Source organism: Megalobrama amblycephala, linkage group LG14, assembly GCF_018812025.1.
Source record: "Megalobrama amblycephala isolate DHTTF-2021 linkage group LG14, ASM1881202v1, whole genome shotgun sequence".
In the NCBI taxonomy this organism is placed as follows: domain Eukaryota; kingdom Metazoa; phylum Chordata; class Actinopteri; order Cypriniformes; family Xenocyprididae; genus Megalobrama; species Megalobrama amblycephala.
Window position 1 is genome coordinate 49,110,285 of NC_063057.1, and position 27,889 is coordinate 49,138,173.

At 35.3% G+C, this 27,889-nt stretch overlaps 1 protein-coding gene across 2 annotated transcripts in view; it reads left to right on the top strand.

Annotated features, from left to right (window-relative positions):
- vezt (vezatin, adherens junctions transmembrane protein) overlaps positions 1–27,889 on the top strand; it is a 42,972-nt gene that overhangs the window by 2,801 nt on the left and 12,282 nt on the right. The window contains exons 2-9 of one of the 2 annotated variants that reach the window (XM_048157367.1): positions 3,723–3,860; positions 12,785–12,874; positions 15,584–15,768; positions 15,849–16,130; positions 25,127–25,276; positions 25,375–25,522; positions 26,677–27,005; positions 27,316–27,509. In XM_048157367.1, the coding sequence (XP_048013324.1) occupies positions 3,723–3,860; positions 12,785–12,874; positions 15,584–15,768; positions 15,849–16,130; positions 25,127–25,276; positions 25,375–25,522; positions 26,677–27,005; positions 27,316–27,509 (1,516 nt within the window). The remainder of the gene's footprint in view (positions 1–3,722; positions 3,861–12,784; positions 12,875–15,583; positions 15,769–15,848; positions 16,131–25,126; positions 25,277–25,374; positions 25,523–26,676; positions 27,006–27,315; positions 27,510–27,889) is intronic. The other variant, XM_048157368.1, reaches the window with a different exon arrangement.

Sequence of the window (27,889 nt, forward strand, 5' to 3'; positions counted from 1 at the left end):
GAAGCAAAAATGAGTTGGTCTTTGTTTACGTCCTTGATGCAATCAAAAATAGCAACAGAACTATTCGTTTAAAAGACATGTACAAACAATAAAACTTACTTACAGTTTGAAGCCAATAAACAGCAGCTTCTGCTTTTAAGATGGGGGCGTGTTTTGCAGGGTTTATGATGTCACCAACCCGGGAACAAGCTCGTTGTAGTCCAAACCGGTCGTTTTTGTAGGCAATAAACTGCCACTGTTTGCATTGAACTTTCAGCACTGTAACTTTGCCGATACTGTTTATGCTCAAGCAGCAACATTACACACTAACTAAAGTTAAAAAAGTGAAATCGCATTGAACCACCCCTTTAATTTGTGTTCCGAAGATTAACGAAGGTCTTACGGGTGTGGAACGGCATTAGGGTGAGTAATAAATTACATTATTTTCAGTTTTGGGTGAACTAACCCTTTAAAAAAAAAAAAAAAAAAAAATGTACCAATATGGGTTTTCATCAGCCAATATATCGATATATAGACCAGGGTAGTCAGCCTGTTATAATGCAAATATATACATAATTGTAAATAAGATATAGACAAAATTGCAGAAATAAAATGAACACCTCTTGTACACAATTTTTATTCATTATCCATTGAAATTATATATATTCATCATATATAGTCATGTAGACAGAACTGCTATCCCTTTAAGTTCATCCAGTTTTATTTGTGTTTACTTCGAGGTACCCATGGAAAATGAGGGGAAAAAAATTCTAAGGCAGAAAATGTATTGGAAACAAAATCTTAATGGGAATTTCAATAGTAAATGTACATTTTGTCGATTTCTGCTGAGCTTTATCATCAAGAAATTTCTGCATCTATTAAAAAAAACAAACATGTGAACGACTGGGAAAAGATTATTGGTCAGAAGTTGTAGAAATCCTCCTGTTTTGTGTATTTTGGGCAGTTGTTGGCATATGTTGTGCTGGTCAGATTTGGGTCATGCTTCTAAAATGTTGTATCTGTTGTATATCGTAATGTACTATCCAGACTTCAAAACAAAAACAGTCGGATTCTGTTTGCTCTCATTTGCTGACCTAAAATCAGGTCTTTCGCCTCAGGCCAGTTTAGCTGCTCTCTGACATCAATAAACACCCGCCAACCGATTCCTCTCACTGCAAATGAGCTTTAGAGCAAAAAGATCCAAAGTTCATGACGGGTGGCAGGCTACCTCAGTGGTGCAGGATTTGACTGAAATAAGAATATGAGAATTTTAAACCTCTTTAGCAACTCAAATCCAGTGGCAATGGTAAGTAGTGGAAATGAGCCAGTGATTCTGGATCTCTGGTTGGGAATTGGGACCTGCGAGAGTGTCGGATCTGCATCCTTCGTTGAGCGATGTTGCGTTTGAGAAGAGCTAAGACTAGAGCGAGGGATGTGCGAGAGGTAAGCGAGGAAAAAGGCAGGAAAGGATGTTGTTTCTGGTGTTTCTCCTCTGAGAGAGCACAGCCCTAAACTTCCTGAGAAAGATATCTGAATCATGACTCCTCTTTGTATCTCTCTCCTCCCTTCCTCTCTGTTATTTTCACTTATTTGTTCATCAAATTGTTTTTATTTTTTTTTTCCCTCATGAAATAATGTCTATTGCTAAGGATGATATATGTGAACTGAATACCAATGCTGAAATGTTAAAATGTGTGTGGGTCAATGACGTGACAAAAAGAAAAAAAAAAAGAAAAAAGAATTTTACATTTTAGTACAGTGTTCTGCAGTAAATCAATTGAAGTTGGCATGAAATGAAAGTTTTCTTCCCTATTGTGACGTATATCCGAGTGAAACTGCTTCTCGAACAAGAAAAAATGTAGGGTGGGACTTGATTTTTTTTCATTGGGAAATGATTGGATGGTTAAGGCTTGCTATTGCTGTGATGTCATGTGAGTGACAGGTTGCCCCGCCCTCTCGCAAGTAAACATCATTGGAGAAGAGATGTTGTTGCAAAAGTGAGGGGAAGTTGTTTTGATTAAAGTTTATAAGGGTGCATGGATAAAACATTTATAATAAATACTGCAATATTCCATTTTGATTTCATATTCGATAATATCTTTTGTCAAAATGTCTCCATAATGGGAAAAAAAAAAAATAATGGAGCAGTTTTGTTTTAAAATATTAATTATATTTGGAAAACCTTTGTCTGCCAAATCAAAGTTGGTGTGCTATGACTAACATACAGGAAAGAATTAAAATTTTTCTGATAACATTTGTATTTATGTATGTATGTGGTGTGACTGTCATGAGATCGCATTGAAGAAAAAGTGTTAAAAATCAAATTATTCTTTATTTTGGCATAATATGATTATTATTTCATAAGAATGAGTAGAGATAAACAAGTTTTACCTGTTTTTTTTAATTAATTAATTGATTTAGTGTTGTCAAAAATATCAATATTTCGCTATGTATTGATACTGAAATATCTGAAACGGTTCGAATACTCCTTTTCTGCAGTATCGATACACTGATACCACTGGTCTATATTATTAGTGCTCACATAAAAAGCCGCCTCTCAAACAGCTTGCGAGTACCAAATTGACTTCTTTTTTGTTGCTTATTGCTCTTAAACAGTCAAATACATACCAAAATATGTCTTGAAGAGTATTCAGGTAAATACAGTAAGTTTTGGATCGTAAATAGTTGAGAGAAAATGCATGTTGTGTAACAGTATATTGGATCCATGCATTCGCTCTTAAAGTGACAGCAGCAGGAATATTATTCTGCTGTCACTTTAAGAGTGAATGTACGGATCCAATATATTCTGTCATGAATAACTTTTGTAACTTTAATTGTAAGTATTAATCTGAATTTAATTTTACAAAGAAGACTATCCAGTGTTATTTTACATTTCGTTAGCCTCATAGCATAATTGCCCAGATCATATTTCAAAGGCAGATATCACAATTTGATATCAAAAATTATATTTATTTGTGCTATCATTTGCAATTTGTTTATTTGTTCTTATTTTATATGTTTAATTGTCTTTTTTTTTTTGTAAATCTAGTTTAATGATTCAAATAAAGCCTCCTGGTGCTGTGTGTAGGCTATTGCAACAAAATTATCCAAATGATCGAAAAAGATGAGATAATAACAAATTATCTGTATGGCGGTATATATGGCGGTTTTCCCCATGGTATCGAAAATCGTACTGAGTATCGATATTTTTCAAGGTATCGTATCGAAGTTGGAAATTCCAGTATTGTGACAACACTACTAGAAAATATTTTGTTGGGGAAAGTCATTTCAGAAAGACATTCTGTCATCATGTGACAAAAAAGCCATAACAGAAAGACCCCTGTCGACCATTTCAGCTGTGTCATTAAATATTTTTTAAAAGTCGTATTATCATTTTTATGACATGCCAAGGTTAGTTCAGGCAGTCAAATAAAATAACCCCAATAAAATCTCCTATTCATTAATCGAAAACATCTTTTCACCATTAAATGTGTTTTAAAAACTTTGGAAAAAAATTATGAGGATGTGGATGTGTACATTCACATATTCCAAATGTAATGAAAATATTACTTTTTTCTTGATGGTTGCACTACTTGACATTTTTTTCAAAGTTTTTGTTGAAAAATGTATAGAAGTTTTTCAAAAACCAAAGTAAAGAAGATTCTTCCTTTTCGTCATCTTGGACATCCTCATTTGTCATTGACCCATGTTTATTTAGAGTTGCGTCTCTCTCACCCCTCCAGAACTCTCCGCTGTTCCAGTACTTGCAGGATCTAGGACACACAGATTTTGAGGCATGTTCTCCCGTTTCTCAGGAGGAGGAGTCCAGCGCTGGTGGAGAGGAGGCACCGTTTCCTCAGGATATCCTCCCGTCTCACAAAGTGAGTGTCAGCACTTACCTTTCCAATACACAAACCAATACACAAACCTACAATCTCTGAAGACCCGTGTCTGTGTAATGTTAAATGAATTGGAAAAATTAACTTTTTTTCTAAACTTGAGCTGTGTTGCTTGAACAAACAGAAGCGGATTAGATGCTAATCTGAAGACTGTTTCACAACTAACACAATTTTTGAAACGCACATTGAAAGGAAACGGACTGTTCCAATACTAAATATTTTGTATCCAATAATAACAATTCTGTCATAATTTATACTCTTCCATTTTGTTCCAAACCTGTATGAACTTGTGTTCCGTGGAACACTAAAGAAGTTGTTTAGCAGAATGTTCACCCTGCTCTTTTCCATCAAATTAAAGTGGATAGGGACATGGGCTCCTAAACTCTGAAAAGTGCAAACAATATAATTTAATAGCGATTTCAGTTTGCTTCTTTCACAAAGTTATTGTATAGAAGTACTATTGTACTGCTATTGTATAAAAGACTACTTTTATTATGCTTTCTTCTATATATTTTTTTTCACTGACAGCCGGTTCACATTCAGCTTGAACATTCTGTAAAACTTTTCCTTTTGTGTTGTACAGAACAACTGAAGTCATACAGGTTTATAATTAAGTAAATTATGACAGAATTTTCATTTTTAGGTGAACTTTGAATCACCCTGAAATTTTACAGGCAATTTGAGAAAATTGTGTATAATATATAATAAAAAATGCAGGGTTTTTTTTAGGTCATGTGATCCTTGATTAATCACCTGTCAGTAAAAAGGCTTGTTGGTTAAAGGTGCCATCGAATTGAAAATTGAATTTACCTCGGCATAGTTGAATAACAAGAGTTCAGTACGTGGAAATTACATACAGTGAGTCTCAAACTCCATTGTTTCCTCCTTCTTATATAAATCTCATTTGTTTAAAAGACCTCAGAAGAACAGGCGAATCTCAACATAACACTGACTGTTACGTAACAGTCGGGGTGTACGCCCCCAATATTTGCATATGCCAGCCCATGATCGAGGCATTACACAAGGGCAGCCAGTATTAACGTCTGGATCTGTGCGCAGCTGAATCATCAGACTAGGTAAGCAAGCAAGGACAACAGCGAAAAATGGCAGATGGAGCGATAATAACTGACATGATCCATGATAACATGATATTTTTAGTGATATTTGTAAATTGTCTTTCTAAATGTTTCGTTAGCATGTTGCTAATGTACTGTTAAATCATAGATATATACACAATAGCTGTGTCCGAAACCGCTCACTCGTTCACTCATTCACTAATCCCTATATAGTGTATGGCATTTGAGTGCACTATATCTGTATGGAGTGAATGAAGTGAGTGAATTCAGACGCTGACGTATACACTGTGCGTCGGGAATATTTGTCTCAGAAACAGCTCGACGCGATAAAACTATTTTATCCTACATGTTATTTACATTATAAAACAATGTTAATAACAATAACAATCATAATGACTTCATTTTGTAATCATACATGCCTCTGTGCCAGCTTTGTAGTTTAATCGATTGTATAATTTTTTTTGTCATGCTTAAAGGTGCCCTCGAATGAAAAATTGAATTTATCTTGGCATAGTTGAATAACAAGAGTTCAGTACATGGAAAAGACATACAGTGAGTCTCAAACCCCATTGCTTCCTCTTTCTTATGTAAATCTCATTTGTTTAAAAGACTTCCGGAAAACACGCGGATCTCAACATAACACCGACTGTTACGTAACAGTCGGGATCATTAATATGTACGCCCCCAATATTTGCATATATGCCAGCCCATGTTTGAGCATTAGACAAGGAAAGGCAGTATTAAAGTCTGGATCTGTGCACAGACAAGGTAAGCAAGCAAGAACAACAGCGAAAAATGACAGATGGATAGCAATAATAACTGACATGATCCATGATAGCATGATATTTTTAGTGATATTTGTAAATTGTCTATCTAAATGTTTCGTTAGCATGTTGCTAATGTACTGTTAAATGTGGTTAAAGTTACCATCGTTTCTTACTGTATTCACGGAGACGAGAGCCGTCGCCATTTTCATTTTTAAACACTTGCAGTCTGTATAATTCATAAACACAACTTCATTCTTTATAAATCTCTCCAACAGTGTAGCATTAGCCGTTAGCCACGGATCACAGCCTCAAACTCATAGAGAATCAAATGTAAACATCAAAATAAATACTTTACTCACATGATTCGATGTATGCACACAGCATGCATGACGAACATCTTGTAAAGATCCATTTATATAGTCGAGAAACTCTCACGCTCACAGATTACGTGGTCTTTGAGCGCCTTCAGGCGACCGTTATGATTTGAATACACTACCTATGATTAACAAATTTTTTTAAATCATCCACTAAATTATCATCTTTTAAAGTTTAATGAGTTAACAGTGCCACAAATTATTAAAACACATTGCTGTTAGTAAAACACATTAAATTGATTTAATGCCTACATAATATTTTCATAATAAAATATTTGTATTAATATAATTTCATTTTTTAAAATTCATCTATATAATAATGTCCCCCTACATTTTAGTAGGTTTTATTTAAGTAGTGATTCATTAAAAAAAAAAAAAGGTAAAAAAAAAATGGATTTTGGGAAATAGTGCTTCAGCAAGTGTACATCGAATGTACACTCGAAATCAGAGAGAATTGTGGGTATAAAGTAGTGAACGAATGTAGGGAATGAAACCACTACAAAATGGCCGACACTTGATATAGTGGACTATATAGTGGATAGGGAGCGGTTTCAGACACAGCTCTAGTGTATATATCTATGCTGTTAAATGTGGTTAAAGTTACCATTGTTTCTTACTGTATTCACGGAGACAAGAGCCGTCGCTATTTTCATTTTTAAACACTTGCAGTCTGTATAATTCATAAACACAACTTCATTCTTTATAAATCTCTCCAACAGTGTAGCATTAGCCATTAGCCACGGAGCACAGCCTCAAACTCATTCAGAATCAAATGTAAAAATCCAAATAAATACCACACTTACGCGATTAGACATGCTGCATGACGAACACTTTGTAAAGATCCATTTTGAGGGTTATATTAGCTGTGTGAACTTTGTTTATGCAGTGATAGAGTCGAGAGCAATTAAAGGGGCCGCAGCCTGAATCGGCGCATTTCTAATTATGCCTCAAAATAGGCAGTTAAAACAATTAATTTAAAAAAATCTATGTGGTATTTTGAGCTGCAACTTCACAGACACATTCAGGGGACACCTTAGACTTATATTTCATCTTGTAAAAAAAACGTTCGATGGCACCTTTAAAATTTTATTTGTTCGATGAAGAGCCTCCATGCTCGAAACATCACCTGAGTCCATTATTACATTTTTGAATTTTGCAGCTTTGGTGTGGCGACCTTTCTTTTATTTATTTATTTATTTTTATAATTATGCAATTTTTTTTTTTAATTTTTTTTTTTGTTTCATTCATAACCCAGACTGTTACAAATGTAATTGCCATCTTTTGGAATAAGAAACATTTAAGGCAGGAACACAGCAAGCCGATGGTCGGCCGTCGGGCAGTTTTTGTTCGTCGGCCGACTAAGTTTTCTCAGTGTGTTCCACATCGTCGGCTGAAGTTGGTTCTTGTCTGCTTTTTTTCGGCTGATTCCACATTGGTGTTGAATTGGTGTCGGAGCTCGTCGGGCCATCTGATCATTCTGATTATCTGTTCAGCTACTGCCACCTGCTGGTACAGAAAGGCATTTCATCTTACGCAGGCGCAGAACAGATGTTCTACTTGGCCGTCGGCTGTCGAGTGTTGGTTTGGTGTGTCAGGGCAACTTTGGACCCAGACATTGCCGATGTGAGCCAACCTCGCAGTCTGCATTCATCGCCACTAGTTTGTCGGCGTTGGCTTGATTGTGTTCCTGCCTTTTATATGTTCCAAAATTTCTCATTATAAGTCTATAACATTACATTATTAGACTTGTAATGAGAAACTAAATCTTATTTCTAAATTTAATACAAGAAGTCAGATTGTTATTGTAGGCAATTGTAGCTTTTGAAAAGTAAATGATGTTAATTCACTGTGTCTCAACAAAAGATCTTTATATGATCTCTATATAGTACTTAAATTTTACTAATTAGTTTTCACCTTTATATGCCACAAATTCTCTTACCTGTCAGCAATAATGAATTTTTTAAGGCCCGTTCACACCAAGAATGATGACTATAAAGATAACTACTGTATATTAGCTTTCACACCATCAGATGATATCTCTCTGTTTATTCTAAGAGTACTCTGCATATTTGTCATGTTTCTCTAAATGCTCGAGCTCTTTAAAGCAGGATGTATTCTGATTGGCTGTCAATGTTTTTCTTTCATCTTCTGGAAAAAAAAAATCACTGTGAAAGTGATTCCAACAATATAGTTTCTCTGTGACATTATTGTTATAGTTGTGGTGTGGTATTGTGCTATTCTTTTATATTTAGAATGATTTTGAGAGCTATATCTTTATCATTATAGTTATCGTCCTTGGTGTAGACTGACCTTAAAGGGTTGGCTCACTCAAAAATGAAATTTCTGTCATTAAAGGGTTAGTTCCCCCAAAAATGAAAATTCTGTCATTTATTACTTACCCTCATGCTGTTCCACACCCGTAAGACCTTCGTTAATCTTCGGAACACAAATTAAGATATTTTAGTTGAAATCCGATGGCTCCTTGAGGCTTTCATAGGGAGCAATGATATTTCCTCTCTCAAGATCCATTAATGTACTAAAAACATATTTAAATCGGTTCATGTGAGTACAGTGGTTCAATATTAATATTATAAAGCGACGAGAATATTTTTGGTGCACCAAAAAAAAAAAAAAAAAAAATAACGACTTATTTAGTGATGGCCGATTTCAAAACACTGCTTCAGGAAGATTCGGAGCACAAATGAAGTGTATCGAATCTGCTGTTCAGAGCGCCAAAGTCACGTGATTTCAGCCGTTGGCAGTTTGACACGCGATCTGAATCATGATTCGATACACTGATTCATTTGTGCTCCGATGCTTGAAATCGGCCATCACTAAATCAGTCATTATTTTGTTTTTTTTGGTGCAAAAAAAAAAATTCTCATCGCTTTATAATATTAAGATTGAGCCACTTTACTCACATCAACCGATTTAAATATGTTTTTAGTACCTTTATGGATCTTGAGAGAGGAAATGTCATTGCTCCCTATGAAGGCCTCACGGAGCCATCAGATTTCAACTAAAATATCTTCATTTGTGTTCTGAAGATTAACGAAGGTCTTACGAGTGTGGAACGGCATGAGGGTAAGTAATAAATGACAGAATTTTCATTTTTGGGTGAACTAACCCTTTAAGTACTCACCCTCATGTCGTCCCAAACCTGTAAAACCTTCATTCATCTTCGGAACACAAATTAAGATTTTTGATGAAATCCGAGGGTTTCTGACCCACACGCAGGCAGCAACGTCATTGCACCTTTTGAGGTCCAGAAAGATGGTAAAGACATCATTAAAATAGTCCACATGACTGCAGAGGTTCAACCTTAATGTTATGAATCAACGAGAATACTTTTTGTGCAAAAAAACAAAACAAAAATAACGACTTTATTTAACAATTTGAACTGTTGTTGTCATACACAGTTGATATAGTGAACGCAGTTCAGCATTTCCGTTTTCTATGTCAGAATACGTCACTATAAATTACTTTTTGATTGGAAAAAAAAGGTGTTACAGCTGGATACAGCTGTTACAACAGCCATCAGTGTGAAACTGTGAAGGCCAGTCTCATTGTCACCTCAGGAACGGGAAGTGATGAATGACTGAAGAATTGTCCAATCTTGTTTGGCAATGTGCTGAAATTCCACTCAGTGTGTGTGAATGAAGCTCATTCCTTTGGCAGAATGAAATATTGTTTGTGCGTGCATGTACACACTTTATTTTTTTATTTTTTCGAAAAGTTTTCAGAGAGCATCATATTTTAAGTTTACACAGTTCAGGCTGTCCCTGTTTGTGTTCCCAGTCTGCGACGACACACACACACACACATAGTCTCTTTCTATTCTTCAGTTGTCTGACACACACTCAAAGCATCTAGAATGTGAGTCCTACAGCAGTGGAATACTAAAGACATGAAGAAAGAAAAGAAGACAAAACAGGCAAAACCTCCTTGTGTGAGTGTGAATGACCAATATACTTTCCCAAAACTACACATTTGTTCTGAAATTTTAAGATATCAAGTCTGAAGTTGATTTAAAAAAATCTGTCTTTGTTCCTTTTTCTCATCTGTATATCCTATGAATGTGGGCGGATCTTGGGCTCTGATGTACAGTGCACAGCATAAATGAGTACACCCCCTCTGAAACTTCTGAAAGTCAGCAATTACTCAATTACTTAGAAGACATGTTAGGGTTCTTTAGAGATATAATGTTCCAGCAAGTCTGCTTAATCAATTACCAAAGAAGCATGTCAAAATTATTCAGAAAAATAAGATTTTCTTATCAGGGTGATACAATGTTGTGCAGCAAAAATGAGTACACCCTCCTAACAGTTAAATGAAAATGAAATAAAAATTTTCTGGTGTAAGTTTAAGACAACGTTTGTTCAACAGGTAAGTATGTTGAACCAAAACATTTAAAGAGAAGTAATTTTCTTTGCAATTAAAAGTGTTATATAACCCATTGAATCATTCTCAGGCTTAATGCTGACGACAATGGAACCACTTGGGAGAGAACTGTCAGGAGACTTATTTCTTGGCACAAAAGAGGACAGTGGTACAAGATGATGACCAAATCATTGTGTGAAAATAAAGCAAAAGTAACATAGAAATTCAATAACAATGGACCTGTGACAAGGCCCCTGAAATAATCAGGCCTTCATTTTAAGCTTTCATTTAGTGATGAGGGATTTTTTTACGAGACAAAGAGCAGGAGAAATACCAAGCGAGTGTCTCAGAGCCAGCAAAAGCTATGAAAAGAGTGACTGTTTATCTCACAGAGTAAGATGCAGTCTGCAGAAATGACATGCATGGTTGTTGTTCTCACTGGAACTACCTACTGTAGCCAAAGCACAATAAAGTCAGTTAGCCATTTCCAAAGCCCATATTTACAAAATATAGATTCTGGGAATCAATACTCTGGTCTCATGAGACCAAATCAATCATTTTGGATCTAACAGCATCCAAAATGCTATGGTGTTGTTAGAGGAGGAGTACAGTGAGAAGTGCCTGGTTCCCACAGTAAAGTTCAGTGGTAGTAAAGCTCTTATATAGGGATGTATGAGTGCTGAAGGTGTGAAATTTGAAACAGAAGATGTTACCCTTTCCTCATTCCCTGCATTGTTGGGCATTTTTTCAACATGACAATGAGGATATGAATTCTCCCAAGGTGAAAAACCTTCTGTGGACATGTATTGCACTCAATCTTAACACTCTTGAGCACCTGTGGGGATTCTGTAGAGACGAGTTGAGCAACACTCCCCATTAAAGATCAGGGCATTTAAGGAGCTCATCATCCAGGATTTAAACAGGACAAATGTGACCATTTGTCATGAACTTGTACACTCCGTGCCAAGAACGGTCAGAGCAGTATATTCAGAATTATGGAGGGCATACTAAATGCTAGAATATTATACATTTGTTGAATTAAATCTAGGGTGTACTCATTTCTGCAATCCTTAATTTAAACAAAATTGGCTAATTTACTTATTTTATGGCTATTAATGACATATATTTCTCGGTTTTTATTATGTATATGTTTAATACATTTTTAGTTTTTCCATCTTTCCATGAATTGTATTAGTGATCATAAAGAAAATGCATCTTTTGTATTTGTTCAGAGGGGGTGTACTCATTTATGCTGTGCGCTGTAAATAGTTATAAATCTAAAATGTTTAAGAAATAAAGAATCAAGGGGAAAAAAAATCTGTCTTTGTTTCAAATGTGCAACGGGATGTTTAGTATGTAGGCTAAAATGACATGTGGTTTGTGTGATAATGACCCAGACAGGAATCAATAATCAGTCTGTGGAATGTTACTCGAGAGGGAATAATAAACATACCAGCATCTGACTTTTAATAAAGCTAAATATGAGTCTAAGTCACTAAAGCTGCATGTATTTGAGTTAAAACACAGTAAAAATGGTATTTTTTTTTAAAATAAATATTGTTACAATTTAAAATAACTGTTTTCTATTTGAATATATTTTACAATGTGTTTTATTCCTGTAATGTAACGCTGAATTTTCAGCATCATTACTCCAGAAATCATTCTAATAAGCTGATTTGCTGCTCAAGAAACATTTATTGTTATTGTTGAAAATGGTTGTGCTGTTTAAAATTGTTGTGGAAACTGAGAGATATGTTCTATTTTCAGGATTCTTTGAGAAATAATAAGTTTAAAAGAACAGCATTTATTTTAAATGGAAACATTTTGTATCATCATAAATATCTTTACTGTCTTAACCGCAGTGTGTGTGTATGTATATAATTTATTATATAATTTATTATTTCCCTTTAGATTGTCACAGTGATGAATGGTGATTTGCTATCTGTATTGCTAGTAAGTGGAATGTAGTTTTAGGAGAAGAGGGAGCGTTTCATTAAAAATTCATACAAAAAATTGAGTGCAATCTTACCTAATATTCTTTTTTTTTTTTAATAAAAGAGTTAGATGTTCTATGGACACATACTCACGTACACACAAAGCTTTCTTTCCCATCCAGCCAAAGAATTTATAAATTGTCATTTCTATGACATCAATACCATCAGCTCATTAACATAGAGCCAAAGGGTACTTACATATTAATGCTTATTCAGTATTTAGCAACTTGACCTGATCTGAACGACAGTATGAACTACATTGGTTTTCTTCAGAAATCTAGTGTGTTGTATATATTTATTTTTGTTTTTTTGCAGAAGGGTGGTGTTTGGAGGCTGGTTGATGCTCTGCGCAGTCTGAGTCCTCTGCATCGAGACAGCGCCACCCGTTGGCAGGAGCAGCAGCTGGTGAGAACGAAGCTCAATGTACACCCTGTCTCTCTTTCTCTTTCTGCTTGTCTTTCCTTTAGTAGTGTCGCAGAGTAACAGGACTAAACTTGTCTTCAGTATTTCATGCCTATTACTGCGTTTTGACAGAGTGCGACGACACCAACTTAACCTGGATTTAAATCATGCATAAAATATGCACAATCACATAAATATTTGAGGGAGGATAGTTGTTTATGTACAGTGCTCAGCGTAAATGAGCACACCCCCTTTTGAAAAGTAACATTTTAAACAATATCTCAATGAACACAAAAACAATTTCCACAATGTTGACAAGACTAAGTTTAATATAACATCTGTTTAACTTATAACATGAAAAGTAAGGTTAATAATATAACTTGGATTACACATTTTTTAGTTTTACTCAAATTAGGGTGATGCAAAAATGAGTACACCCCACAACAATAACTACTACATCTAGTACTTTGTTTGGCCTCCATGATTTTTAATGACAGCACCAAGTCTTCTAGGCATGGAATGACCAAGTTGGCGACATTTTGCAACATCTGTCTTTTTCCATTCTTCAAGAATGACCTCTTTCAGAGACTGGATGCTGGATGGAGAGTGATTCTCAATTGGGTTCAGATCAGGAGCCACTGAATCACTTTCACCCTGTTCTTCTTCAGAAATCCAACAGTGTCCCTACATGTGTGTTTAGGATCATTGTCATGTTGGAAAAGTGCACGACGACCAAGGGCACAGAGTGATGGTAGCATCTTCTCTTTCAGTATAGAGCAGTTCATCTGTGAATTCATGATGCCATCAATGAAATGCAGCTCCCTGACACCAGCAGCACTCATGCAGCCCCACATAAGGACACTGCCACCATCACCGCCGTATTGTGTCACGGGAAATAGTCACCCCAGTTTGGCTTTCTACTTCTTTAGATAACTGCAGTGAACTTGCATGATGATTTTCTTGAACCCTTCTCATCAGAAGACGCTCCTGTCAAGGTGCTAACGTCTGTGGATGACCTGGACGTCTCTGTGAGATGGTTGCAGTTACATCTTTTTTAAATTTTTGTACCACTTTTGCTACAGTATTCTGACTGATAAGTAAAGCTTTGCTGATCTTCTTGTAGCCTTCACCTTTCGGGTGTAAAGAAATTATTTTCTTTCTCAGGTCTTGTGACATTTCTCTTCCATGTGGTGCCATTGCTGACAGCATGAAATGGGAAGGGGTTTTAACACCCTTTTGTAGTCAACTGTCTGCTGGACACCTGTGTAATGAATAATTAGACTCACATGTGGTTGAATCCTTGTTAAATTTAGACATTTGCAGTCTAAAATTAGCTTTGCTCCAGAGACTTTCAGTGGGGTGTACTCATTTTTGCATCGCCCTAATTTGAGTAAAACTGAAAATTTTGTTCTCTGAGTTATATTATTAACCTTACTTTATAAGTTAAACCGATGTTATATTAAACTTAGTCTTGTCAACAATTTGGAAATTGTTTTTGTGTTCATTGAGATATTGTTTAAAATGTTACTTTTTCAAAGGGGGTGTAATCATTTATGCTGAGAACTGTAGTTCATTATAAAGGTACTTTATTGTATCACTAGATCTTGAGTCAGAGGTGGTGAGCAGGTAACAAAACCAGCCTGACCAATCAAAATGAGCTCAAACCCTGCTCAATGACCAATTAAACTATCCGAAAATCTAGCCCAAATAGCAAAACTCAAGATATGCCACTCCCATACATAAAATATATATTGCACAGTCACTTTTATCATAAATACAGTCTTTCATAAATAAACTTAAGACTGACAGCTGGTGAACAAAGTCCTTGTGGGTGGTAACCCTTTATTTTTGCAAAATATATATTTGAAAATTAACTATATAATTTTATTTCCATGACCAATGGCATACATGATTGGCTGTGATGCTGTCTTTGTATTGACATCAATGTTTTTGGTTTATTGTAAAAAATCATGTCTGGCTTTATCACTTTATGTATTTTCCCTCTGAAATGAAAAAAAAGAGAAGAAAACTAACTATTTATGGTTTACAATCTAAAATAAAAAATTCAAAATATATATTTTTTAATTGATTGAAAATATTAAAATAAAAGCAATTGGCAGATGTTTGAAACCAAATTTAACAGTATTATTTAGTTTTAAAACTTTCATTTTTATTTTAACTACATTGTTAAACTTATATAAATAGTTGTTAATTCTAAATTATTTTAAATGTATATTGTCAACTGAATTGGCAAATAAAGCAGTTGGCAAAGTTTTTTTAATTAATATATATTTATAAATAAAACCATTTGTTGTCTCTGTAATGTTGTCATTTAAGTGGCTATTTTAAATTAAAATGTAAACATTTATAAATGACAATTAAAGAGACGTTTAAAATACATTTCTCAAATACAGCTGATTTCTGTATAACCATAAATTGAATTTAAAGTAATTATTATTTTATTGATTTTTTTATTTTATTGATTTTTTATTTTTTTCAAATGGTTTTAAATGATTCCAACTCCTCCATAGGATCTAACTGATACTAATCAGATTATTTCAAAATCAGCAAGATTCAGAGACTAAGATCTTGTCTTGTTGTGCTTTACAGTACAGAATCCCAGTATTGCCGCAAGGCAGTCGGATGATCCGATAATTAGATTGATTTGCAGCCACAGAGAGATTGTGTTCAACTGTGTTTGTTTTCCCGCAGGACGCTGCCTTCCGCCAGTATTCTCTGCGCTGTCTGTTATCTCAGGACGTGCTGTTGCAGGAGGACGTCGAGCTGATCGAGCTTCTGGATCCGAGTGTGCTCTCTCTGGGCTCCACTGATACTGTCTGCCCCAGTGCCAGCACTGCTATTCCAGCGCCATGCTACCTCTCGCCACCCTCTATATGGTACACACCCACATCAATACAAACAAAAACTCCTTACCTTTCTCAGGCTGATATGTTACCGATGTGTTTCTTTGTTACAGGGATGTGTCCGTTTTGGTCGGGCTGCTTGCTGTCCTGCTCGGCCTGCGCTTTTCGTACCCTGACCACGAGCAGGCTCTGTGGCTGTGTGCCGTCCTGGTGTGTGTTATGTGTGCGTGTCGCGGTCTGTCTCTGTGGCGTAAGGCAGTTCTACAGCGCCACGTCCAGTCTCTAGCCATCCAGATGGAGAATTTGGTGAACAACAGCCGAGCGCTGACCAGTCTCTCTCGCAAATCTCTGCGTCTCATGCAGGAGACAGAGGTCATCTCACGAGGATTCACACTGTAAGTGTCACACCACACATGGACCCTTCTGCTTTAGTCGAGTTGTTTTATGTTTGTTCATGTCTGCAGTGTCTTTAGATTTTGTTTTGTGTGAAAATCTGAGATTGATTCTTTTAGTGTTGTGCTTTAGTTTTGCACGTGATCCAGTTTTGCAGTTGTTTAAAGCTGAAGTGTGCATTTTGTGTGCTGCTCATGAGTGAATCTTTTTCCTAAAACAGTTTTCCTAAACACTTCCGTCCATGATCGGTTAAACAAACAGAGCAAAACACATATTTAAGAATAGCATATTTATAGTTGACTCTACATATGAACATTAACCTGAGATAGGAAAGTGCTATTACTTGGGAGAAGCAGATCCATTTTGCATGACACACTGTCTCATAGTTTTAAATGATTTAAGTGTGTGTGTGTGTGTGTGTGTATAATATAATATAATATAATATAATATAATATAATATAATATAATATAATATAATATAATATAATATACAGTCAAACCAAAAATTATTCAGACACTAGATATAATTTATATTTTTTATTAGTGGATGCAGGACATTATAGTTCATTTATGTAAGTGAGGATAGCAAAATAAAGTAAACTGTAACATATTATACCCAAAAATTATTCATACAGTGGACTACCAGTAAAATTGATAACATTTTGGGACCAAAAATTATTTAGACACTTTGACCTGACCATGTGTTATCTGACATAATTAAGATTATTTTTTTCTGACACAGTTTAACTCTGAGATCTTGTCATAGTTTATTACTATTTTTTAAGCTATAGTGAATAAACTGTATTAATGAATGAAATGTTCAAGGTGTCTGAATACATTTTGGTTTGACTGTATATATATATTACTATTATATTATTATATTGACATATACATATGCACAGTGCCCTCCGCTGTGGTGTCAAGACATCAATAGCATATATATATATATATATATATATATATATATATATATATATATATATGTATATATATGTGTGTGTGTGTGTGTGTGTGTGTGTGTGTGTGTGTGTGTGTATGTATGTATATATATATATATATATATATATATATATATATATATATATATATATATATATATATATATATATATATATAATAAATCTATAAATATGATTAAAAGATTAATATGAGGCAGAAGTACAGAATGTCACATTTTATTATTGGCTGTTTCAACACAAAATGTTTTACCAACTAAGAATTCCAGCACTTTGAGTTTCATCCCTCTGCCTAATGTGAGCATAAGTATTGGGGTGGTTTAACTTAAAGTAAATGTGTAAAAGCTAATATTTAGTTGTAAATTCCTTGCAAGCAATCACAGGAGCGAGTCTGTGACCCATAGACATCACCAGACTCTTGGTTTCACACTTTTTCAGGTCTTTAATGCAACCATTTTCAATGGTTTCTCATTTTGGGGAGTTTCTGCCTTTAGTCTCCTCTTCAGCTGGTGAAATGCTTGTTCAATAGGATTTAAATCTGGAGATTTACTTGGAATGTCCAGTTTGGAATGTCCTGAAAAAGATGGTTACCGCTGGCAAACTTCAGCACCCGACAAAGACCAGGTCAGATGAGAAAATCAACAGAAGTTGATGATAGACAAATGACAAGGGCTGTGAAAAAACTCTAAAATAACTGTCAGTAAAATCACCAGCAACCTCCAGAAAGCTGGGGTGATGGTCTCACAATCTGCTGTTCGCAGGAGACTTCATCAGCCAAAAATAGGAAATCCAATTTGAATTTGCAAAAACACACAGAGATGAGCCAGTAGAGTTTTATTGACTAATAAGACAAATATTAACCTTTATCAAAAGTGTGAAGAAGAAAAGAAACTGCAAATGATCCAAGGCATACAAGCTCATCTGGAAAGCATGGTGGAGGTAATGTCATGTCATGGGCATGCATGTCTGCCTCTGGAACAGGCTCACTCATCTTTATTGATGACTTATTCAATGATGACAGCAGAAGAATGAATTCAGAAGTGTACAATAGAATCTTGCCCACCAGTGTTCAAGAAAATGCCACCAGACTCACTGGGAAGTGTTTTATATGGCAACAGGACTATGACCCAAAACACTAGTACTGCCAAGTAAATCAAGGAGATTATCATGGTAATGAAATTTTGGGTCTTAGATTTACCAAGTCTCCAGATTTAAATCCTTTTGAACAAGCATTTCACCAGCTGAAGAGGAGACTAAAGGCAGAAACTCCCCAAAATAAGCAACTGTTGAAAATGGCTGCATTAAAGGTCTGGAAAGGCATTTCAAAGTGTGAAACCAAGAGTCTGGTGATGTCTATGGGTCACAGACTCACTCCTGTGAATACTTTCAAGGGATTTACAGCTAAATATTAGCTTTCGCATTTGCTTTGACTTAAACCGTCCTAATACTTATGCTCACATTAGGCAAAGGGATGATACTCTAAAAGTGCTGTTCTTCTTAGTTGGTAAAACATTTTGTGTTGAAACAGCCAATAATAAAATGTGACATTCTGTACTTCTGCCTCATATTAATCTTGACACCACAGCTAAAAGAGCAATTTTGTCTTTACTGTCCCAATACTTACGGAGGGCACTGTATGTGTGTGTAAATAAATCTGATTTGGTGCACACATGGACAAAGGCGGCTGTGAAAATAAATCTGCATTGTTTATCCTTTTGATCTTTCATTCAAAAAATTCACAAAATTCTAACCTTTTATCGAAGTAATACAATTGAAAGTGGGGGGAAACTCACATTATGAAATAAATGTTTTTCTCCAATACATGTTGGCCACAATTATTGGCACCCCTAGAAATTATTATGAGTAAAATATCTCTGAAGTATATTCCCATTCATATTTACATTTTTAGCACACCAGGGTGACTAGGAGCATGAAATTGTCCAGCCATGACTTCCTGTTCCACAGGAGTATAAACATGAGGAAACACAAAGGCCAAATTCCCATAATTATCCATCACAATGAGAACTGATGTGCAGCAAAAGATTGTTGAGCTTCACAAAATAGAAAATGGCTTTAAGAAAAAAGCTAAAGCATTGAAAATCCCCAATTTCCACCATCAGGGCAATAATTAAGAAGTTCCAATCAAATAAAGAGATGTTACAAACTAAAGATGTTACAAATCTGCCTGGAAGAGGACGTGTGTATAAATCGTCCGAATGCACGGTGAGGAGGAAAGTTTGAGTGGCCAAAAACTCTCCAAAGATCACAGCTGGAGAACTGCAGAGATTAGTTGAGTCTTGAGTCTCAGAAAGCCTAAAAAATTATCAAACAGCAGCTACATCCCCACAAGTTGTTTGGGAAGGTTTCAAGAAAAATCCTCCTTGCTCATCCAGAAACAAACTCCAGCATATTCAGTTGTCAGACACGACTGGAACTTCAAACGGGCTTTTTGGAAGCAAACCCACCAGATGGGTTTGGTGCACACATGGATAAAAAGTGCCCCATTCCCACGGTTAAATATACTGCTGGATCTTTAATGTTGTGGGCCTATTTTTCTGCTTGAGGTCCTGGACATCTTGTTCAGATATATGGTAAAATGGATTCTACCAAATATCAACAGATAAAAAATCAAAACCTGACCGCTTCTGCTAGAAATCCAATAATGGGCCGTGGTTGGATCTTCCATCAGGACAATGATCCAAAACAAACATCAAAACCAACACAAAAATGTGTCACTGCGCACAAAATAAAGCTTCTGCCATGGCCATCCCAGTCCCCTGACCTGAACCCTATAGAAAATGAGTGGAGTGAACTGAAGAGAAGAAGCACCAACATGGAGCTGGGAATCTGAAGGATCTGGAGAGATTCTGCATGAAGGAATGGTCTCTGATCTCATCAGGTATTATAGGTGAAGCTGTTGTCTTGGGAAAAGGACGTTGCAATAATTGGGTGCCAATAATTGTGGCCAACGTGAACTAGAGAAAAGCAGAGAAAAACATTTTATTTAATAATGTGAGTTTCCCCCCCCCCACTTTCATTTGTTTTTACTTAAATGAAAGGTTAGAATTTTGTGAATTTTTTTTTGAATGAAAGATCAAAAGGATAAACAATTTATTTTCACAGCCACCCTTGCTCATATAAGGGTGCCTAATAAAAAAAAAAAAAATTATATATATATATATATATATATATATATATATATATATATATATATATATATATATATATATATATATATAATGTGTGTGTATGAGGGAGAGAGAGAGAGATAGAGAGATAGATATATACTAAAAAACTATGTACATTTGTAACTAAATATATATATATATATATATATATATATATATATATATATATAGATATAGATATAGATATAGATATAGATATAGATATATAGATATATAGGTAGGTGCTGGTCATATAATTAGAATATCATCAAAAAGTTGATTTATTTCACTACTTCCATTCAAAAAGTGAAACTTGTATATTATATTCATTCATTACACACAGACTGATATATTTCAAATGTTTATTTCTTTTAATTTTGATGATTATAACTGACAACTACGGAAAATCCCAAATTCAGTATCTCAGAAAATTAGAATATTGTGAAAAGGTTCAATATTGAAGACACCTGGTGCCACACTCTAATCAGCTAATTAACTCAAACACCTTCAAAGGCCTTTAAATGGTCTCTCAGTCTAGTTCTGTAGGCTACACAATCATGGGGAAGATTGCTGACTTGACAGTTGTCCAAAAGACGACCATTGACACCTTGCACAAGGAGGGCAAGACACAAAAGGTCATTGCAAAAGAGGCTGGCTGTTCACAGAGCTCTGTGTCCAAGCACATTAATAGAGAGGCGAAGGGAAGGAAAAGATGTGGTAGAAAAGTGTACAAGCAATAGGGATAACCGCACCCTGGAGAGGATTGTGAAACAAAACCCATTCAAAAATGTGGGGGAGATTCACAAAGAGTGGACTGCAGCTGGAGTCAGTGCTTCAAGAACCACTACGCACAGACGTATGCAAGACATGGGTTTCAGCTGTCGCACTCCTTGTGTCAAGCCACTCTTGAACAACAGACAGCGTCAGAAGCATCTAAAGACAAAAAGGACTGGACTGCTGCTGAGTGGTCCAAAGTTATGTTCTCTGATGAAAGTAAATTTTGCATTTCCTTTGGAAATCAGGGTCCCAGAGTCTGGAGGAAGAGAGGAGAGGCACACAATCCACGTTGCTTGAGGTCCAGTGTAAAATTTCCACAGTCGGTGATGGTTTGGGGTGCCATGTCATCTGTTGGTGTTGGTCCACTATGTTTTCAAAGGTCAAAGGTCAACGTAGCCGCATACCAGGAAGTTTTAGAGCACTTCATGCTTCCTGCTGCTGACCAACTTTATGGAGATGAAGATTTCATTTTCCAACAGGACTTGGCACCTGCACACAGTGCCAAAGCTACCAGTACCTGATTTAAGGACCATGGTATCCCTGTTCTTAATTGGCCAGCAAACTCTGCTGACCTTATTGTGAAGAGGAAGATGCAATATGCCAGACCCAACAATGCAGAAGAGCTGAAGGCCACTATCAGAGCAACCTGGGCTCTCATAACACCTGAGCAGTGCCACAGACTGATCGACTCCATGCCACGCCGCATTGCTGCAGTAATTCAGGCAAAAGGAGCCCCAACTAAGTATTGAGTGCTGTACATGCTCATACTTTTCATGTTCATACTTTTCAGTTGGCCAAGATTTCTAAAAATCCTTTCTTTGTATTGGTCTTAAGTAATATTCTAATTTTCTGAGATACTGAATTTGGGATTTTCCTTAGTTGTCAGTTATAATCATCAAAATGAAAAGAAATAAACATTTGAAATATATCAGTCTGTGTGTGATGAATGAATATAATATACAAGTTTCCCTTTTTGAATGGAATTAGTGAAATAAATCAACTTTTTGATGATATTCTAATTATGTGACCAGCACCTGTATATATAAAAAGTTCAGATGCAAAAGCTGCTAAATGCCACCTTCGTCAAAAATGAGAGAATGATATTATTGAGCAAACGCTCTCTGCACATAATATACGTTCATCAGATGCTTTCGCTTCAAATCCTCTAAATCCCAGCGTCAGCCCATTCAGAAATACCGGTTCGTTGGCAGAAACTGCTAAACGCCACTTTCCTTTGTCAGCAAAAGCCTCTAAGTCCACAGAAGAACCAATCGGAAGACGTGAATTGAATCGTATGATTTCAAGACGAATGATGGCGTGCGTATGAATCGGCTTTTAATGGCCGAGCTGCAATTTTTTTTTTATTATATTTTGTCCATTGTTACAGTGGCAATGACAGGATTCCGCGAGTAGGAAGTAATCAAAACAGTGTTCCTTTTGCCGCTGTAAAACTGATAGAAATGGGCATTTTACTTTTGTCTTGTTGTCCAAAGAGGTGGACTTAGAGGTTTTTGTGAAAAAAGCACACATGGATTAGCTGGTTTTGTAGCAAAAGACAGTCAAATTTGTTAAATATCAGTTAATTGACTAAAGTGACATATTTGAAAATAAGCCATTTCAATAACCTTTCATTGCCATTAAATTGAAATTTAAAACAAAATGCTCATTTAAAAGAAAACTTGTCAGACTTGGAGGTTTTTGCATCTGAACTCTTCGTGTGTATATATATATATATATATATATATATATATATATATAGTGGTTGTCAAATTTGTAATGTGTTCTATACATTTTATGTGGTTTGATTCATTCATTTTTTTTACACACTATATCCTGCATGTGAGTTACTGGCATGTGCTCATTTCCTTTATATAAATGAATACTGTTTAAACATAGATTTAATAATGTATGTGTGTATTTAGTTTGCTTTGCATGTTGAATGCAATATGTCTTTCACTAGATACTCTCTGTGTTCTGTGTAATAATTCTTAGTAATATACAGTATGCTACTGTTCAAAAGTTTGGGGTCAGTAAGATAAAAATTGAACACTTGTATTCATTAAATCAGGGGTTCTCAACTCTGGCCCTCGAGATCCACTTTCCTGCAGAGTTTTACTCCAACCCTAAACAAACACACCTGAACAAGCTTATCAAAGTCTTCAGGATTACTAGAAAGCTACAGACAGATGAGTTTGATCAGGGTTGGAGCAAAACTTGAGCAAAAGTTGAGAACCCCTGCATTAAATTGATCAAAAGTGATAGATTTGTTTTTGTAACAATGTAGTCTTTACTCTTTCAAATACTCTTTCTTTTGAACTTTCTATTCATCAACACTGAGAAAGTTCAATGAAGACTGGAAGGCTGCTTAAAATTCAGCTGTGCTATCCATTTAAATATAAAAAAAGTTATTTTAGAATAATATGTAATCATATTTCATAGGGCTTGGTAAAAAAAAAAATAATTAATTTATCGATTTTAATCGATTCTTTTTTTTACGAACCGATATCGATTCTTAAATCCCAAGAATCGATAAGTCTAGTCTGTTTTCAGTTGATGAATGAGCAGATTATGTAGCGTCTCACATCTAATAAATCGCAATAATCTTTGTGCTTTGTTACTTTTGATATGAAGCAAAGTCTCAGATTTCAAATGACGTCCATCTTATTATAAGATTCAAAAAATAAATACCGTTTTGGCGGTTTATTGTGACGTGACAGATCACTTTAGCACCTCAGTTAAAGAGAAGCGGCAGCACGGAGCGCATGTGATCATCCTCTCCTCCACTTTAATACCAGTTACAGCGCGAAATGAACATGAATAAACATCTGAAGGTATGTTAAAATATACAGTACAACTTACCGAATTCCGTATCATGTTGTGTAATAGCTCAATCAGTGATTCAACCTCAGAAAGACATCAATAAAATAAAACAGCTTGTAAACATTGTCACGTAATGTCACATTTACCTCAGGAAAACATACTCAGTGACCATATAAATACTTTGAATGTTGCGATCCTATCAGACTTATGATAGCAACTTGAATCGTAACAAAGCACTGTTCGCCAGAGGAGAACTGGCCCCCCGACTAAGCCTGGTTTCTCCCAAGGTTTTTTTTCTCCATTTAACACCTATTTGCCACCTATTTGCCACCTGATGTCACCTGTTGGAGTTTGGGTTCCTTGCCGCTGTCGCCTTTGGCTTGCTTAGTTGGGGACACTTGACATTTGACTTGACATTTGATATTCAACAGTATTTTGATCTGCCTGCATTGACACTATTCTTTAAGAGCTGCTGTGCAGCCAAATTATATACTAGTTATCAATGTAAAGCTGCTTTGACACAATCTGCATTGTTAAAAGCGCTATATAAATAAAGGTGACTTGACTTGACCATAAACTCATTAGTCAGCTAGAAAAATGAACTCTAGAAAGCAGCATTCTGATAAATACAGGTATGCACATTACATATATTCATTATAATTTTTTAATGTTCTTCAATATTTAATGCATATTTGAATAAATCAGTTATGACATCCACAATTTAAATGTTTATATTTAAAAAAAAAAAAATGAATTGGAGTAGAAATATGATCTCTAAACTTTATTTATTATATAAAAAAAAACATCATTGATTGTAATTTAAGGGTTTGTATATAAATTTAATTTTAACCTTAAATATTATTGTAGTACCAACTGACTCCCATGTGTAGTTTTTTTTTTTCCTCTAGAAAATGTGGCATATACTGTAACTGATCCAAAATAATCGATATCGAATTGAATCAAAATCGCAATCGAAACGAATTGAAAGCATGCGAATAGAAATCGAGTCGAATTGTGAAAATTGTGTCAATACCCAGCCCTAATATTTCACAATTTTACTCTTACTATATTTTTGATTAAATAGATGCAGCCTTGGTGAGCATAAGAAAATCTTACCGCCCTCAAACCTTTGAACAGCAGTGTAGGTGTATTTGTCGTTATTTTTGTACATTGTTAGATAGCTTCAGTCTAGTAGTATTATATGTGTTGTATGTGATGTGTGTCTGCCCTGATGGTTCTCGGACGTCTGCACAGTTGGATCACATTTCACTTGTCAAGTTTACTCGACAGGGTGAGTGGCGCCTGTCCCTTTAACAGGGCGGGACAGCTTCGGAGTCAGCAGCTGATTGGTCTAAGGAAGGCGGCCTATCAGAGTCTTCGCTGCGCGTTCCGAGCTTCTCGTCTCGCCACATGCATCATGCTCAAATCATATCCTGATCCAACAGTATCGCAGTGATCAGTTGCTTTTACATTACAATTTCTAAACACTTGGAATCTTAGTGGTTGTGTCCTTGACTATGTTTTACATTTCCGCTGAACTCAGAGATTGACAATGTCACCAACTACGTGTCCACCGTGCCGATCAGAGAGCTAGGTCTCGGTCTGGGGGTGGAGCATCTTTCTGATGAGCAAGCACAAGAACTGACCAATGAATACAGCCTGCCTGCACTTAAGGTACAGAAACTCACACTGTTGATTTGGGCTGGACAATATAGATGAACTTGGATCTCATTCATTTTCTGTGTTTTGACCATTAAGATACTGATCTTGATATTTATCTGTAAACATATCTTGATTTTTACCTGTAAATGTCTTTTTTTTTTTTTTTTTTTTTCCAGTAGTGACACAATTTGGAGCTATTATTTATTTATTCATTAGCAGTATAACAAATAAAAAACAATATTTAACTGAATATATATTTTTCTTAAACCTATAAAAGCACAGTGATGATGCAAACTTACAGTATTTGTCTTGTAAAGATAATCAATTTGTCAAAACGTTTTTTATATATAAATTTTTTTCCTTTTTTTTTACATAATAAAAACAGCAGTTGTTGCCAATTACATATTAATTAAATGACAGTAAACATGTATTTAGCTTTATTTATTCAGGTTTTTCAGTCAATAATAATATAAAAATATTTTTATTTCTGTAATTATATTATATAATATACACACACACATATATACACACTAGACTGGAGTAATTTTGCTGAAAATTCAGCTTTGCATCACAGAAATAAATTATATTTTAAAGTATATTAAAATAGAAAACCATAATTTTAAATTGTAATAATATTTCACAATATAGTAAAATAAAAATAGTAATAGCATAATAAAAATAGTAATGTTTCCAAACTTTTGACCGGTAGTGTGTGTATATATGTGTATGGGTGTAATATATATATTTTTATATTTATATTTTTATATTTTTTTAATTTAAAGTGATAAATACCAATGTTTACCTACATATATTTTTCATGAAACATTTAAAAGCACATTAAATGTTATGCTGCTGGGACGTACGTGAATATTTTTGATTCATGACACAAATTAATTATTATTTGGATTAAATTATTGAAATGGACAGTTTAACAGAACTCACTCAAAGACATTAATCAATCATTTATTTCTGTGAGTCTGTCTATTCCACGGCATGTTTAGGAAACCTAATGGTCAATAAAAGGCAAATTAAGAACATTACAATATTCGTAATGCTTCTCCAAAATCATTGCGACCGATATTCAATATATTGCCCAGCCCTTTTGCTGTTATAAATAACACAACACATGATTCTCTTCAATAAGCATTGGTTTGATTGGTTTGCAGACGTTGTTCCAGTTGTGGGTCGGGCAGAGCTCAGAGTTTTTCCGCCGATTAGCTCTGCTGCTGTCTCCAGGGAGGGAGGAGCTAGATTCCAGGCCACGCCCCCTCACATACAGTAGCGTCCCTTTGATTACTGACTCTCTTCATCGCACCCTGGCCGGTTGCCTTGGTGATCTTCAGCGCAGCTATGATTTCCATCGCTACTTTGAGACGCAGCACCAGTCGCTGCCCTCAGGAAGAAACGGACGGGCTCAACAGAAGTGTAGAGAGCTCAATTCTCTGCATACGTCTGTCCGCAGTTTACAACTTCACCTGAAAACACTCTTAAATGAGTATGTACTACTTAGTTAGTTTCATTTTTTTATATTATTGTTTTTTTTTATTAGAATTATTTTAAATGTGACACAAAATTGTTGAAATTAATAATTTTCTAAAAAAAAATATTTTTTAATATTATAAAATTCATTATTAATATTATGAAATTCAATATAAAATTCACTAAAATATAAAATCATATGACACTGTGTGTAAATCAATTGATTTACTCCATTTTCATACTGAATACAAAATAAAAGATTTACCTAGGGTGCACATGCACCTTTTTAACACACTTTCTTATCACAACGCTTTAATTTCTCATAGGGTTATAATTCTGGAGGATGATTTGGAAAAGTTAATGGTTGCTAAAGAGACGGAAGAGATGACATGTGCTGGATATCAGGACCTGAGGGAGCGTTTGCAGCTGCTGCAGCCACACATGCAGGCCAGCACCTGCTGCTGGGACGACACGCTCTCGCAGGTCGACCGCATGCTACGCCGGGTCTCCAGCCCCCCAGGTCAGAGGTCATCCACTCAACCAATCACAACACTCTGCTGTTGCGCGGTTCCTTTGGAATTTGAATGAAGTACTATTTTGTTAGTGTCATTTTGCAGTTTTTTCTGAACATTTTTGCGACTATTTAATTTCAGTTTAGATGTAACCTATTTGTGATTCTTGGTTAAATTTGAGACATTTTAAATGACTTAAAATTCACAAATTCTTGATTTTGGTAGTTCATCCAAAAATGAACTATCATCAATACTCACTATCATCATTTTTTTTTTTATATTAATTATTTTTTTAATTCAATGACCAGGTGCTGCCAAGCTTCAAATATGACTTTTTTTTTCTTTTTCTTTTTTCTTTTGACTTAAATGTTTACAAAAAAATATTGAA